Source organism: Hypanus sabinus, chromosome 18 (genome assembly GCF_030144855.1).
Source record: "Hypanus sabinus isolate sHypSab1 chromosome 18, sHypSab1.hap1, whole genome shotgun sequence".
In the NCBI taxonomy this organism is placed as follows: Eukaryota; Metazoa; Chordata; class Chondrichthyes; order Myliobatiformes; family Dasyatidae; genus Hypanus; species Hypanus sabinus.
Window position 1 is genome coordinate 73,184,478 of NC_082723.1, and position 14,602 is coordinate 73,199,079.

A 14,602-nucleotide genomic window follows, 5' to 3' on the forward strand; every position below is an offset into this window, starting at 1 on the left:
ACCACAGCTTATAGAATGTCATATTTAATTTCCAGGAGCAAAGTCCAAATAATCAGACTTGTAAAGCAACGATGCAGGAACCACACGAGTTGGTGGAAGAGACTGTTACTGTTGAGGAGGACCCAGGCACTCCCACCTCCCACGTGTCAGTGGTGACATCCGATGATGGAACTACAAGACGAACAGAAACTAAGGTAAGAAAATATGATTATTAAGAGAGCACAGTTATTCTACTTGGATGTTAGGATGGTTTGTCTTGTATACTGCCACGCCCCCACTATGTACAGAATGTTGCACCAACCTCAGCCCAAAAACAGATTTTTCTCCAGCTTCTGTTGTCCCATGATGGCAGTATAATAGAAGGATTATTAATGTATGTTTAGTGGCCACTTTATTATGTTCATGGTCTTCTGCTGCTGTAGCCTATCCACTTCCAGGTTCGATGTGTTGTGCATTCAGAGATGCTCTTCTGCGCACCACTGTTGTAGCACGTAATTACTTGAGTTATTGTTGTCTTCCTGTCACCTTGAACCATTTTCCTCTGACCTCTCATTTATAAATAAGTTTCACAAGCAGAACTGGCACTCAGTGGATGTTTTATTTTTGTTTTATTGTTTCTTTTGGGCCATTCTCTGGAAACTCTCTAGATTGTGTGTGAAATTGCAGGAGATCAACACTTTCTGAGATCCTCAAACCACGCTGTCTGGCACCAACAACCATTCCACTGTCAGTCGCAATTCTTCCCCCATTCTGATGTTTGGGCTGAATAACACCTGGACCTTTTGACCATGTCTGCACGTTTTACATAAGAAGTAGGAACAGAAGTGGGCCATCTGGCCTGTTGAGCCTGCTCCGCCATTCAATAAAATCATGGCTGATCTGGCAATGGACTCTTCTCCACCCACCTGCCTTTTCCCCATAACCCTTAATTCCCCTACTATGCAAAAATCTATCCAGCCTTGTCTTAAATATATTTACTGAGGTAGCCTCCACTGTTTTTTAATGCATTGATTTGCAGCCACACGATTAGCCAGTTAGATATTTGCATTAATGAGCTTGTGTACCTAATAAAGTGGCCATTGAGTGGTGTACTTAGTATTAAACTTTGAAACCAACTTTTTTTATTCTATTTGATGGAATGACACATTTGTTTAACCAGAACCATATTAGCACCTAGAAGAGGAGCTTTTTTTTTAGCGAGAGGATGCTGAACTTGTAAAATTCATTGCCACAGACAGCAGTGAAGGCTAAATAATTAGGTATATTTAAAAGGGAGGTTGATAGTTATATAAGTAGTAAGGTTACAGGGAGAAGGTAGGAGATGGGTTTGAGAGGGAAAACAAGTCAACCATGATCGAAAGGTCGATACAGTGAATGTCCTAATTCTGCTCGTATGTCTTGTGGTCTTAATATAAGGAACAGGAATAACCCTTTGAACCTGCTCTGCCAATCCTGTAAGATCATGGCTGATCTAATTCACCCCCATAATTCTCAAATCATTCATCCAAAAATGATACTTACCTCCACAAAGGTCTGGAGCAGAGAAATGACGTCTATTTGCTTGTGACACAAATTCAATTTGATCATTATGGTTCATTCCGGCTATTTTTTAAAAATAGTATTTTTAGCATAGGCTCCCACGATGTTTTAAGTCATTGAGATTGTTGTGATTTACATTGTCACGGATATATGACCTGACATGTTGCTGAGGGATGGTCTTGAAGATTTTCCTTTCCTTGTTTAATATATGGTTGGGTTGAATCTGGAACGTTTACTAGCAAACGTTTTGTCGCTATACCCACAGTCAATCATTGACGTGATTACCTGCCCACATCACAAATGAGTTTATGAAATGATTGAGAAGTACATGAAGGCTAATCATTCAGAGAACACACCACAATAAACAGCGCACTGATAATGTCTCCTCACATGGTAACAAAACATTTGCAAGTAACTTGTCAAGATCAGGGAAGAATTCAACCCAACCATCAACCGCCCGAGCCACACATCTTCCGATTTATGTTCAATATATATCGATGGTGAACTTGTGATAGCTGTTGTTTGCCCCCAAAGTAGTAAGTCCTCCAAACGGACCACAACTTTGTCATAGAGTTTGAAGATGTCTTAATGACCTAGAGAGCTAAGTTGGCTGGAGTCAGGGCCTTGAGTCCATGGTAGAGGTCACATGGTAGAGGCCAGACTAAGAGTGGTCTGCTGGTCTTCCAAGTTTGAAGTTTCAGCTCAGGGCTAACAAACTGTCTGGTCAGACAAAATTGTTTAGGAAACAGCAATGAAGAATCTTTCCACATCTGAGTGCAACGGTATCCCTGTGTTGTAATCCAGGACTTGTATGACTTTGTATGACTGACAATAGTGAAAACTGAGCTACTGACTTGATGAAGAAAGAACTGAACACTGCCAGAGATGGAGGACTTTAATTGTTGCCCTAAATGCCAGCGATGGAACAGGTAGTAAGTGAGTAAAGAAATAAGTGGAAGAGTGAGACCTTGTCTTTATCAGAGAAAAGGATAAGTACTGTTGCAGCTTGACGATCAGCATTAGTCCTTGTGCCAGCAGTTTCACGTTGATGTCAGCTTCATTCACATTTGTTAAAAAGCAATGATTCCCAAATGATCAGACAAATCTGACCACTTAAAACAGTATTTACCAAAGGAGCATTTCCCGTGACTTAATTGTGATATAGTAATGAACTGTGACTAATCAACGATTTGTAGGAAAGAGATAATAGGGTTTAACATTTTAATTGTACCTGTGATACCCATAGCTATATCTGCTGAGATATTAATGCCAGCTAACTAAAGAATAACATAGTGCGTATGCTAGAAGGTGAACGAAAGTGAATGTTACTAGTATGTGACTTACTGCCTGTAAAGCCGGTGGCCCTCCGTCTCTGATGTTCAGAGGTACCTTTATCGTGTCAGTAGCTTCTTCTCTGTTTACACTACTGTCAGTAATGCAAATTCCGAGTGGAGACTCAGAATACTGTTGCACTCAGATGCAGAAAGACTCTACATTGCTCTTTCTGTAACCAGTCAGTGTTGTTAGCCCTGAGCCCCTGAACCCCGAACTTGGAGCACCGATGGACCACTGTCAGTCTGGCTTCTGACCTTTGACTTGTTTGGCATGGGAGTCCTAACAAGAGCTAAAGCATAAAGCCCTGACTGCAGCCAACATAGCTGTCAGACCTGTAAGAACTTTGTGTGCATCAGTGAAAAATATTCTATTCTTCTGAATTCTGTTTAGAATAGATATAATCTGTTCTCATAAAACTCATCCAGTGAATAAATATGGTGAACTCTTGATGCACTCCCTCCTTATGGTTTTGGAGGAAGCCTGTACACCTGTACACAATATTCCAGGTGCAGTCTATTGGGGCTCTTATAATTAGCAGAAAGTTAGACAAATGCTCTTGTAGTAAGTTCAAGCTCAAGTTTAATTATCATTCAACCATACACATGAATACAGCCAAGTGAAACAGCATTTCTCTGGGCCAAGGTCTAAAACACATTACCCATAGCACACAGCACATATGGTTATGATAACAGAAAGCATACATTCAAAACAAATAATGTAGCCCAAGACTATGCTAATAAAAATCAATATGCAGTTTGCCTTTGTTTTTACTGGTTGCACCGGCTTGTTAGTCTTAGCAATGTGTATGGAAGGAAATCTCTGTCCCTCTGAACAAATCACCTTTTAATTTCTTCCCATTTCAAAATACTTAGAATCACAATACAAATATATATGCCAGGATGCTGTTTATTTTGAACATAGCTCAGCGTTTAACACAATCATACCTACAGTTATGATTGAAAAGCTCCAGAACCTGGACCTCTGTACCTCCCTCTGCAACTAGATCCTTGACTTCCTAACCCAGCAGACCACAGCCTGTGTGGATCGAAAACAACTTTGTTGACAATCAACACTAGCCCACCTCAGAGATGTGTGCTTTGCCCACTAACCAACTCTCTCTACACCCATGACTGTAGCTCTAATGCCATCTATAATTTTACTGACGATACAACTCTTGTTGGCAGAGTTTCAGGTGGTGATGAGAGGGCATACAGGTGTGAGATTTATCAGTTGAGTGATGTCTCAGCAAAGAGATGCACTCAACGTCAATAAAATCAAAGAACTATTTGTGGACTTCAGAAAGGGTAGGGCAAGGGAGAGCACACCTGTCCTCATACAGGAATCAGAAGTGGAAATAGTAAGCACCATGAAGTTCCTGGGTGTCAATATCTCTGCAGTTCTGTCCTGGGCCCAAGATTTCGATGCAACTGCAAAGAAAGCGTGATAGCATCTATATTTCTTAGGAGCTTGAGAAGATTTGCTGTGTCACCAAAGACACTCACTAATTTCTACAGATGTACCATGGAGAGTATTCTAATTGGTTGTGTCACCATCTGGTATGGGGAGGGAGGAGTTGGGGGGCTACAGTGCAGGATTGAACTAAGTTGCAGGGAGTTGTAAACTTAGTCAGCTCCAACATGGGTACTAGCCTCCGTAGCATGCAGGACATCTTCAAAGAGCAATGCCTCAGGAAAGTGGCGTCCATCATTTAAGGACTCCCATTACCCAAGTCATGCCTTGCTACCATCAGGGATGAGGTACGGAAGCCTGAAGGCACACCTTCAACAATTCAGGAACAGCTTCTTCCATTCTTGCCATCTGATTTCTGAATGGGCATTGAATCCATGAACACTATCTCGCTACTTTTTTATTTTAATTTTTGCACTACCAATTTAATTTAACTATTAAATATATAATCTTCAATTCATGTTTTTCTCCTATTGTGTATTGCTGCCACAAATTTAACAGATTTCATGACATGTGCCAGTAACATTAAACCTGAATCTGAATCTATTTTGTTTTTCCACCATAACGGACAACTTTGTTAGCAGCATTGGTTATGATCTGCCGTGTCTTTGCCGCTTACGAAGTTTGCTTTTAACAGCTTGAGAGATCTTTACCAACTCCTAACGTCCCACACTGTTACCAACCTTTATCTTCAGTCATTTGCACAGACTACACTCTTGTCCCTTTCCCAAATCATTAATATAGATTCCTTTGCCCCTCCACTGGTCACTGCCACCCAACCTGAAAAAAACATGCTTATTCCTTCTCTTTGTCTGTCCTCAAACCAAGGCACTCTATTCCAACATTCTCGAGCGTTTTTTTGGTAAATTCCTCCCATGCTCATTAAAGTCCAAATCAATCGCATTCACAACTGGATTCATCTTGTCTACTTCACTGGGTTTCACCTCAAATAATAGTAGTGTTTTTGTGGAATCTGTTTTCATTTCAACACACACAAAATGCTGGAGGAACACAGCAGGTCAGGCAGCATCTGTGGAAAACAGTAAAGAGTTGACGTTTCAGTTCAAGACCCTTCTTCAGGACAGATCCATAGTTGCCTTTCAGATGTCCACCTCTATTCTGCCAGTATTGAGTCACCTACTTCAAATTAGAGATGTTAATGTTGTCCAGTGAAATAAAAGGAATGGTGGTATATGAGTAAGGAGGGTAGGTAACAGCTGAACGCAAGTTGATTTAGAGTTGTAGTTTGGGATGGGGAGGATGTAGCGGGGAGCTGGAGAGGGACAGAGGGGGAAAAAAAGGACAGAAACAGGTTCTTTACCTTGAGAACTATCAACCACTACTTTTACACTAATTGTACCCAAACCACCCACAATTTTCTCCCAGATTTCCCATCAATGACCCCTGAAATTCTTCCCCTCACTTGCACAGAGGTATTTTACTGTAGCCAGTTAACTGATCAAACCACACATCCGTGGATAAAGGACTGAGATGAAACCCATGTGATCATAGGTCATGTGCTCATGGACTATTTGTGTCTCACCTAACAGGGAGGAGGCTACTTACCATCTAAGGCAGGACCACCAGACTCAAAAGCAGTCACTCTTCCCAAGCAGTAAGGTTGACCAACATGTCCACCTACAAACACACCCTCCACTGCACCATCATTTCCTGTCAGTCACTCCTATGCCTAGCGTCACTTTATGGATATACAGTACTGTGCAAAAGCCTTAGGCACATATATTTAGCCAGAGTGTCCAAGACTTTTGCACAGTACTGTATTTGTCAACATGGAGTGGAGAAGTGAGTTTGTAAATCTGGCAGGAGCAAAGGATGTTGGGAATGGTGAGGGTGAAACGCTGTGGGAGAGGTGTGGGACAGGTGGCAGAGAAGGAGTGCCAGGGGTGGGGGGGTGCAGACACACTCAGCCCCGAGACACCAGGCAAGGTCATTAGATTCCAAACAATTGGTTGGTTTATTGATCATTGCAGAATGCCTCTCTGGTGCTTCCCACGCCCTCCCCTCTCCCAACCATGATTCCCCTCTCCCTTCTCCCTTCCCTCTCTGTCTGCAATAGAGACCCGTATCAGAATCGGGTTTAACATCACTCACATATGACATGGAATTAGTTACTGTGATTTTTATATATAATCTCAATCACTGTATTCTACAATAAAGAAGTGTGTGTGTGTGTGTGTGTGTATATGTTTGTTTATCTCTGGTGCCATAAGGCAATGGATCTCCTAGCTCTGTCACTGACTAAATAACAAAACTCTCTGCTATCCAAACACTGTCAGCTCTTATTATGACCTGATAATTGAGGCCAGTGTTCCATTATGGGGTTTGTGGAATGTTCTCTGAACTTTCAGTGACTTGTTTGCAGAGATGTGGGGAGTCTAGAAAAGGAATTACTGGGAGTTGGATTATACATGGCACAGAATGTATTAATTTTCAGGGACCTTTGTGTGGCTGGGGTTATTCCAGCAAGAAAATCTGTGTGTACCCTTTGACTCCTGTTAACTTCAGATTACCAGGGTTCTGTGACACACAGAATGCTGGAGGAATTCAGCAGGTCAGGCAGCATCCATGGAAAGGAATAAGCAGTTGATGTTTTGGGCCATGTTCGTTAGTCCCAGTCCTTCAAATAGATGCTGCCTGATCTGCTGTGTTCCTCCAGAATTTTGTGCGTGTTACTCTTTCAAATGCTGCCCTTTTTGTCCAGCTTGCAGCTTTGGTTCATATTTGAATCAAGCTGTGATGGGCAAAGTCTGTGATTATGGTCTGGAGTTATGATTCTGGCAAAAGCCACACTGGAAGTCTCAGCGTACAGTAAGTGAATTAATGCCATTGTTCTTCACTTTCCTGATGAATGAGACTCAACTGACTGACTGTTAATTAGCAAGGCTGACCTTGGGTTGCACTTGCATACAAGTTACATTTAGCAAAGCATCTCCACAAGGAGTTGAAACATATACATCAAGATTCTCTTTATCGACTATAACTTGCCATTCAATAGCATAATTCCCTCAAAACTAGTCATTACGCTTCAAGACCTAACTCTCATACCTCCTTGTGCAACTGGATCTTCGTTCCTCACTTTCAGGCTCTACTTAGCTTGGATTAGCAACAACGTTCCCTCCATCTCTTTCAGCACAAGTGCACCCAAGGCTGTGTGCTTAGCCCTCTGCTCTACTTGCTTTATACTTAATGTGAGGATAAGTACAGCTCCAATGCCATATTTAAGTTTGCTGGTGAGACCAGTATTGTGGGCTGAATCAAAAGTGGAGACAAATCAACATAGAACCATAGAATATTACAGCACAGAAACAGGCCTTTTGGCTCTTCTTGGCTGTACCAAACCATTTTTCTGCCTAGTCCCACTGACCTGCACCTGGCACATATCCCTCCATGCACCTCTCATCCATGTACCTGTCCAAGTTTTTCTTAAATGTTAGAAGTGAGCCCGCATTTACAACTTCATCTGGCAGCTCATTCCACACTCCCACCACTCTCTGTGTGAAGAAGCCCCCCCCCCCCACCTATGTTCCCTTTATACTTTTCCCCCTTCACCCTTAACCCATCTCCTCTGGATTTTTTCTCCCCTAGCCTCAGTGGAAAAAGCCTGCTCTCTCTATACCCATCATAATTTTATATACCCCTATCAAGTCTCCCCTCATTCTTCTACGCTCCAGGGAATAAACTACTAACCAGTTCAACCTTTCTCTGTAACTCAGTTTCTCAAGTCCCAGCAACATCCTTGTAAACCTTCTCTGTACTCTTTCAACCTTATTAATATCCTTCCTGTAATTCGGTGACACAGTACTCCAAATTCGGCCTCACCAATGTTTTATACAACCTCACTGTAACATTCCAACTCTTATACTCAATACTTTGATTTATAAAGGCCAATGTACCAAAAGCTCTCTTTGTTACCTTATCTACCCGTGACTCCCTGGTTCAGAAATTGCACCATCTCAGATCACAAGACCCTGCAGCGGATAGTGAGATCAGCTGAGAAGATCATTGGGGTCTCTCCTGCCGCCACGACAGACATTTACACTACACACTGCATCCGCAAAGCAAACAGCATTATGAAGAACCCCACACACTCCTCATACAAACTCCTCTCCCTCCTGCCATCTGGGAAAAGGCACCACAGCATTTAGGCTGTCACGACCAGACTATGTAGCAGTTTCTTCCCCCAAGCCATCAGACTCGTCAATACCCAGAGCCTGGACTGACACTAACTTACTGCCCTCTACTATGCCTATTGTCTTGTTTATTATTTATTGTAATGCCTGAACTGTTTTGTGCACTTTATGCAGTCCTGGGTATGTCTGTAGTCCAGTGTAGTTTTTTTGATTTTACGTAGTTCAGTGTAGTTTTTGTACTGTTTCATGCAACACCACGGTCCTGAAAAACATCTCATTTTTGCTGTGTACTGTACCAGCATTTATGGTCGAAATGACAATAAAAAGTGACTTGACTTGGTAAGTGCCATTACAAAAAAAGGCTTTACTTTCTTAGGAGTTTGCAAAGATTCAGCATGACATCTAACTTCTCCTGATGTGTGGTGGAAAGTACGCTGAGTGGTATAGCCTGTAATAGCCTGGTATGGAAACATCAATACAATAAGTAGTAGATAAGCCGCAGTCTGGACTTTGGGACGAGAGGTCCTGAATTCAAAACCAGCCGGGTCCTTTGCACGCTCTCCATCCATGTCTGGGTTGAGTGTCGAGCTAGCAACTTGACCTCGTTTTTTAACAAAAAACCTGGATGGGCTCCACCAGCTTTCAGATGCTCATGACACGCCTTACGATGAGCAATCACGAAAAAGATCGGTGCAAAAAGCTTGTCATGATGGCGTCCTGACGACTCCACCAGGAGTTAAGGGCTCACACGCACGCACACCCCAGTCCATCATGGGTAAAGCCCTTCTCACCATTGAGCTCATCTACAAGAAGGGCTTTTGCAGAAAAGAAACATCAAAGATAGATACTTTATTAACCCAGAAGCACAGATACACAAATATTAGAAGAGAAGTAAGAAAGAATAAAAAAGTTATTTTAAAAATAAGATTACAAAATTTACAAGTTCACACTGAACTAGCGTAATATTATACAGTAATGGGTGCACATTCACACCCTCCGGATAAGAAGTGATGGTAGTATTGTACACGGTGTCTATGATAGAAGGGTGTGGTTAACAGAGCTTAAACAGATCTCCAGTAAACACAGATTAATAGCAGTCATCACTTCCCTAGCTATAGGTTGACTCATTATAGAGCTCAGCGGTCGAGGGTAAGAATGACCTCATCTAGCACTCTTTGGTGCAGTGCAATTGTCTTGCTTCACTCAAGTCTGACCCCCTCACTACATCCACATCCTCGCCATCAATAGCAACAGGAAGCAGTGCAGGCTTAGTCCTCCTAAAGTCCATCACCATCTCCTTTGTGTTGAGCTGATGTTGAGCCTGCAGATGATTCAGCATGCACCATTCACCAGGATCCTGTATTCATCCTCTTTTCCTTCCTTTATACACCCGACTATTGCTGAGTCATCCGAGAATTTCTGCAGATAAATTCAGAATCAGGTTTATTATCACCGGCATGTGACGTGAAATTTGTTAACATAGCAGCAGCAATTCAATGCAATACATAATCTAGCAGAGAGAAAAAATAAAATTAAAATAATAATAATAAGTAAGTAAATCAGTTGCATATATTGAATAGATTTTTGGAAAGATGTGCAAAAACAGAAATACTGTGTATATTTTTAAACAAGTGAGGTATTGTCCAAAGATTCAATGTCCACTTGGGAATCTGATGGCAGAGGGGAAGAAGCTGTTCCTGAACCACTGAGTGTGTGCCTTCAGGCTTCTGTATCTCCCTCCTGATGGTAACAGTGAGAAAAGGGCATGGAGGCCCCTGTGTGCTGGAGGTCCTTAATAATGGATGCTGCCTTTCTGAAACACTGCTCCCTAAAGATGTCCTGGGTACTTTGTAGGCTAGTAGCCAAGATGTAGCTGACTAGATTTACAACATTCTGCAGCTTCTTTCGGCCCTGTGCAGTAGCCCCTCTGTACCAGACAGTGATGCAGCCTGTCAGAATGCTCTCCATAGTCCAACTATAGAAGTTTTTGAGTCTATTTGTTGACATGCTAAATGTCTTCAAACTCCTAATAAAATATAGCCACCGTCTTGCTTTCTTAATAACGACATCAGAGATCCAGGAACTTGACTTAATGTTGTATCTAAAGTCCGAGATATGCAGGGTAGACAGGAAGGAAGGCAATACAGTCCCCTGTGGCACCCCAGCGCTGCTTACAGCCATGTCTGACACACAGCTCTGAAGCCTCACAAACTGTGGTCTGCCAGTCAGGTAGTCCATTACCCAGGATACAATGGACGTGCCAACCTGCATTGAAAGGAGCTTTTCCCCCAGCAATGAGGGCTGTGTGCTATTCAAGGAACCTGGGAATTCAAAAAACATGATCTTCACAGTGGTGCCCTATTTATCCAAATGGGAGCTGGCTCTGTTCAGGGAGATGACAACATCATCGACTCCAATGTGCTCCTGGTTAGCAAACTGCAAAGGATCGAGGGCTGTTCAGACCGGGGGGGGGTCAGAGGTGAGCCAGGACCAGCCTCTCTAGGGTCTTCATGAGGTCAGGGCCACTGGACGGTAGTTATTCAAGCCTTCTGGTCAGCCCTTTGGCCCTTCTTGGGTACTGGACCACACGTGATGTTTTTCACACAGTCAGGACCCTTTCCAGGGTGAGACTCAGATTGAAAATGCGCTGGAGAACTCCACACAGCTGCTCAGCACACTCCTTCAGCAACCTGGGGTTCTCACCATTCGGTCCCAAAGCTTTGCCATGTGAGTTTCCCCAGAGTTTTCACCTGTTCAATAGTAAACGTAAGTCCATGATAACTGGGGAGTTGATGGAAGTTGGGGACCGGGAGAGGTGAAGATTGGGACGGGAGCAGTTGCTATGTGGAGGTGTGGATGGTAGGTGTGGGGAAAGGAGGGGTGCAGATTGTGGTAGCCTGTGTTGTTCATCCATGTGTTGAACTAGAGGGCGGAGGAGGGCTGATGTACTGAGGGAGGTGTAAACTGGAGGGTAGTTGTCACACCTATTGAAGAATTGGTTTAACTCATTAGCTCTACACTAGGCTGATTGAAGGCAGTGATGTTCTTCATGCCTCTCCACATCTTCCATGTGGTACTTGTTCTCCAACTCTCCCTGAATTTCTCTTTGAACACCTTGATCTTCTCTTTTAGCTCCCTCTGCACGTTTCAATTCCTCCCTGTCTCCTGATCTGAGGGCTCACTTTTTGTGGTTGAGAAGAGCCATCAGGTCACTGGTGACCCGTGATTGGTTGCTGGGGAAGCAGCGAACATTGACATTAGTGTCCACACAGAGGCTGATGTAGCCAGTGATGCAGTCGGTAAATCTGTTAATGCCCTCCCCGTATGGTTCACAAAGCACATTCCAGTCAGTACCCTCAAAGCAGCCCTTCAAGGCCTTGATAGCCCCTGGTGACCATTTCTTTACTGTCGGTGGTAACTAGCTGTTGCTGGGCTTATACAAGTACACAAGGTGAACCAGACTGTGACCTGATCTTCCAACTGGGAGGAAAGCTGTGGAGCTGTAGGCATCTCTTATATTTGCATACAAGAGGTCCAGAGTTCTTTTTTCTCTCTTATTTGATACTTGATAAACTGAAGGTGGGTAGGGCTGTCTAGAGAGAAACATGGCTGAAGCTTTCTGATGCTGCGGTGAACACGTTGAGGTGTTGAATCTGGAGTCTCGCGATGGTAGTGTTATGATATCACACGCAGCATCAGCACTGCGTCGGGAAGGCAGAATGCAAATAATGAGCAATATGGCGTGTCTGATCTGACGCGGTAGCTGAAACAGACACAAACTCACAGCAAGCAGTCCGATGTCCAGGCTGCATATTCGTTCTGTCACAGAAATAATACCGTATTACAGCACCTGTTGTTCACAACAAGCCCACCTCCCTTCCTCTCACCGCACCGTAGATTAACTCTGTCCATTGGTATCATTTGAAAACCCATTCACAGTAGCTTGACTGGAATGTGCTTTGTGAACCATACGGGGAGGGATAACCTGAGTGTGGCCACCTGTATATTGGTGAGGCCCAACGTAGATTGGGAGACCGCTTTGCTGAGCATCTACGTTCCGTCCCCCAGAAGCAGCAGGATCTCCCGATGGCCACCCATTTTAACACCACTTCCCATTTCCATTCCACTCTGGAAGAACACCTTGTACTCTTTCCGCACAGCCTCCAACCTGATGGCAGGAATATCAATCTCCTGACCTTCTGGTAATGCTTGCCCCTACCCACTTCACCATCCCCTTTCCCTCTCTCACCTTATCTCCTTGCCTGCCCATCGCTTCCCTCTGTGCTCCTCCCCGCTTTCTCTCTTCCATAGCCTTTTGTCGCTTTCAACAATCAACTTCCCAGTTCTTTACTTCATCCCTCCCCCTCCAAGTTTCACCTATCACTTGGTGTTTCCCTCTCCTCTTGCCCCACCTTTTAAACCTACTCCTCAGCTTTTTCTCTCCAGTCCTGCAAAACAGCAGCTGTACTTTTTTTCCATAGATGCTGCCTGGCCTGCTGAGTTCCTCCAACATTTTGTGTGTGTTGCTTAAACAGAATAATTGTAGTCACGCACAAAGCACTACATAAGGGACACGGAGGCAGAGAGAGCTGAACTCGGAATGACTTAACTTATTCAAACTCGCGCTCTTAAATCTCCCCTCCCATGGGTCCCCAGAAGATCTGCCCCGAATGGGCCGCGCGTCTGCCTGCGGCTCCCAATGGTGGTTGGAGACCCATGTGTGCGGGCTGCCCCCCCCCACAGAAATGTCCACTGGGGGAGTGGAGCCCCCAGTCTGTGTGGCTTGCCTGGGTGACTGGCCTCCGGCGCAGTGCGGGTACCCTCATTGGTTGCTCAATGTCCAAGTGCGCCGGTTTGAGGTGGTCCACTGTAAAAGTCTCTTCCCGTCCGCCCACCTCCACTACACATGTGGATCCGTTGTGCTGGATCACCTTGAAGGGTCCCTCGTATGGCCACTGTAGAGGTGACCTGTGCATGCCCCTGCAAATAAAAACGTACTCACAGTCTTGGAGGTCTTTAGGGGTGAAGGATGGCGTGGGACCCTGCCTGGAGGTTGGGACAGGTGCCAGAGTCCCTATCAGAGTGCCTCGTTAGCACCGCTGCTGCAGTTTCTTCTGAACCTCGGGCCTCTGGTACGAACTCGCCTGGGACCATCAGGGGTGCTGTCGACCAATTCTGCCAAGGAGGCGTCCAGATCCTCCTTGGGGGCTGTGCGGATGCCCTGTAGGACCTAGGGAAGCTCATCTGTCCAGTTGGGGCCCCTGAGGTGCGTCATCAGTGCCGACTTGAGATGCCGGTGGAATCGCTCTACCAAACAGTTGGACTGGGGATGGTACGCTGTGGTGTGATGCAGCTGGGTGCCCAGGAGCTGTGCCAGTGCTGTCCACAAACCAGACGTGAACTGCGCCCCTCTGTCGGAGGTGATGTCCGTTGGGAGGCCGAACCTGGCGATCTAGTTTGCAATGAGTGTCCTGGCACAGGACTCAGTGGACGTGTCTGCGAGTGGTACGGCTTCCGGCCATCTGGTGAACCTGTCCACCATGGTAAAGATATACCTGGTAGAGGGCTAGCAACTCTCTGTCGAAGGCACTGTACTTCACCTCTGGTGGCCATTGTTCTGAACTTTTGTCTTTTTCCCCCATGGGTCTCAACGGCTTCGGTTGCAGGGCCTGGGCTTTGGGGCGTGCATTTGTGGCTAGGTCCATGGAGGCTGCTCCGTGTTGCTTGCTCTGCCAAAGGACATCTGCTTTAGCCATGACCCTACTGAAATCCTTGCTCGCGAGGAGGAGGTGAACGTCCTCTGGCATTTGCTCGAGGAACAACTGTTCAAATAAAAGGCGCGGCTTATGGCCGTCATTGAGCGCCAGCATGTCATTCACGAGCTCGGATGGCGTGCAGTCGCCCAGGCCGTCCATGTGTAGGAGCCGCGTGGCACATTTGCAGCAGGAGAGCCTGAAGGTACGGATCAGGAGCGCCTTATGCTTAGTGTACCTGTAACGCTCTCCTTCGCGTGTACTAATAACGCCGAATTCAACGTCGAGATAAACCAGTCAATGAGACCAGATCGCAGTAAGAATAACCATTTACTGTTCACTCTTCACATTAACATA

General features: G+C 44.9%; 1 protein-coding gene across 10 annotated transcripts in view; it reads left to right on the forward strand.

Moving 5' to 3' along the window:
- arvcfb (ARVCF delta catenin family member b) overlaps positions 1-14,602 on the forward strand; it is a 551,538-nt gene that overhangs the window by 330,864 nt on the left and 206,072 nt on the right. For all 10 annotated transcript variants that reach the window (XR_009516569.1, XM_059994656.1, XM_059994661.1 and 7 more), the window contains one exon: positions 36-194. Coding sequence is in view for 9 of the 10 variants with exons in the window: in XM_059994656.1 (XP_059850639.1) it covers positions 36-194 (159 nt within the window). In the remaining variant the exon portion in view is untranslated. The remainder of the gene's footprint in view (positions 1-35; positions 195-14,602) is intronic.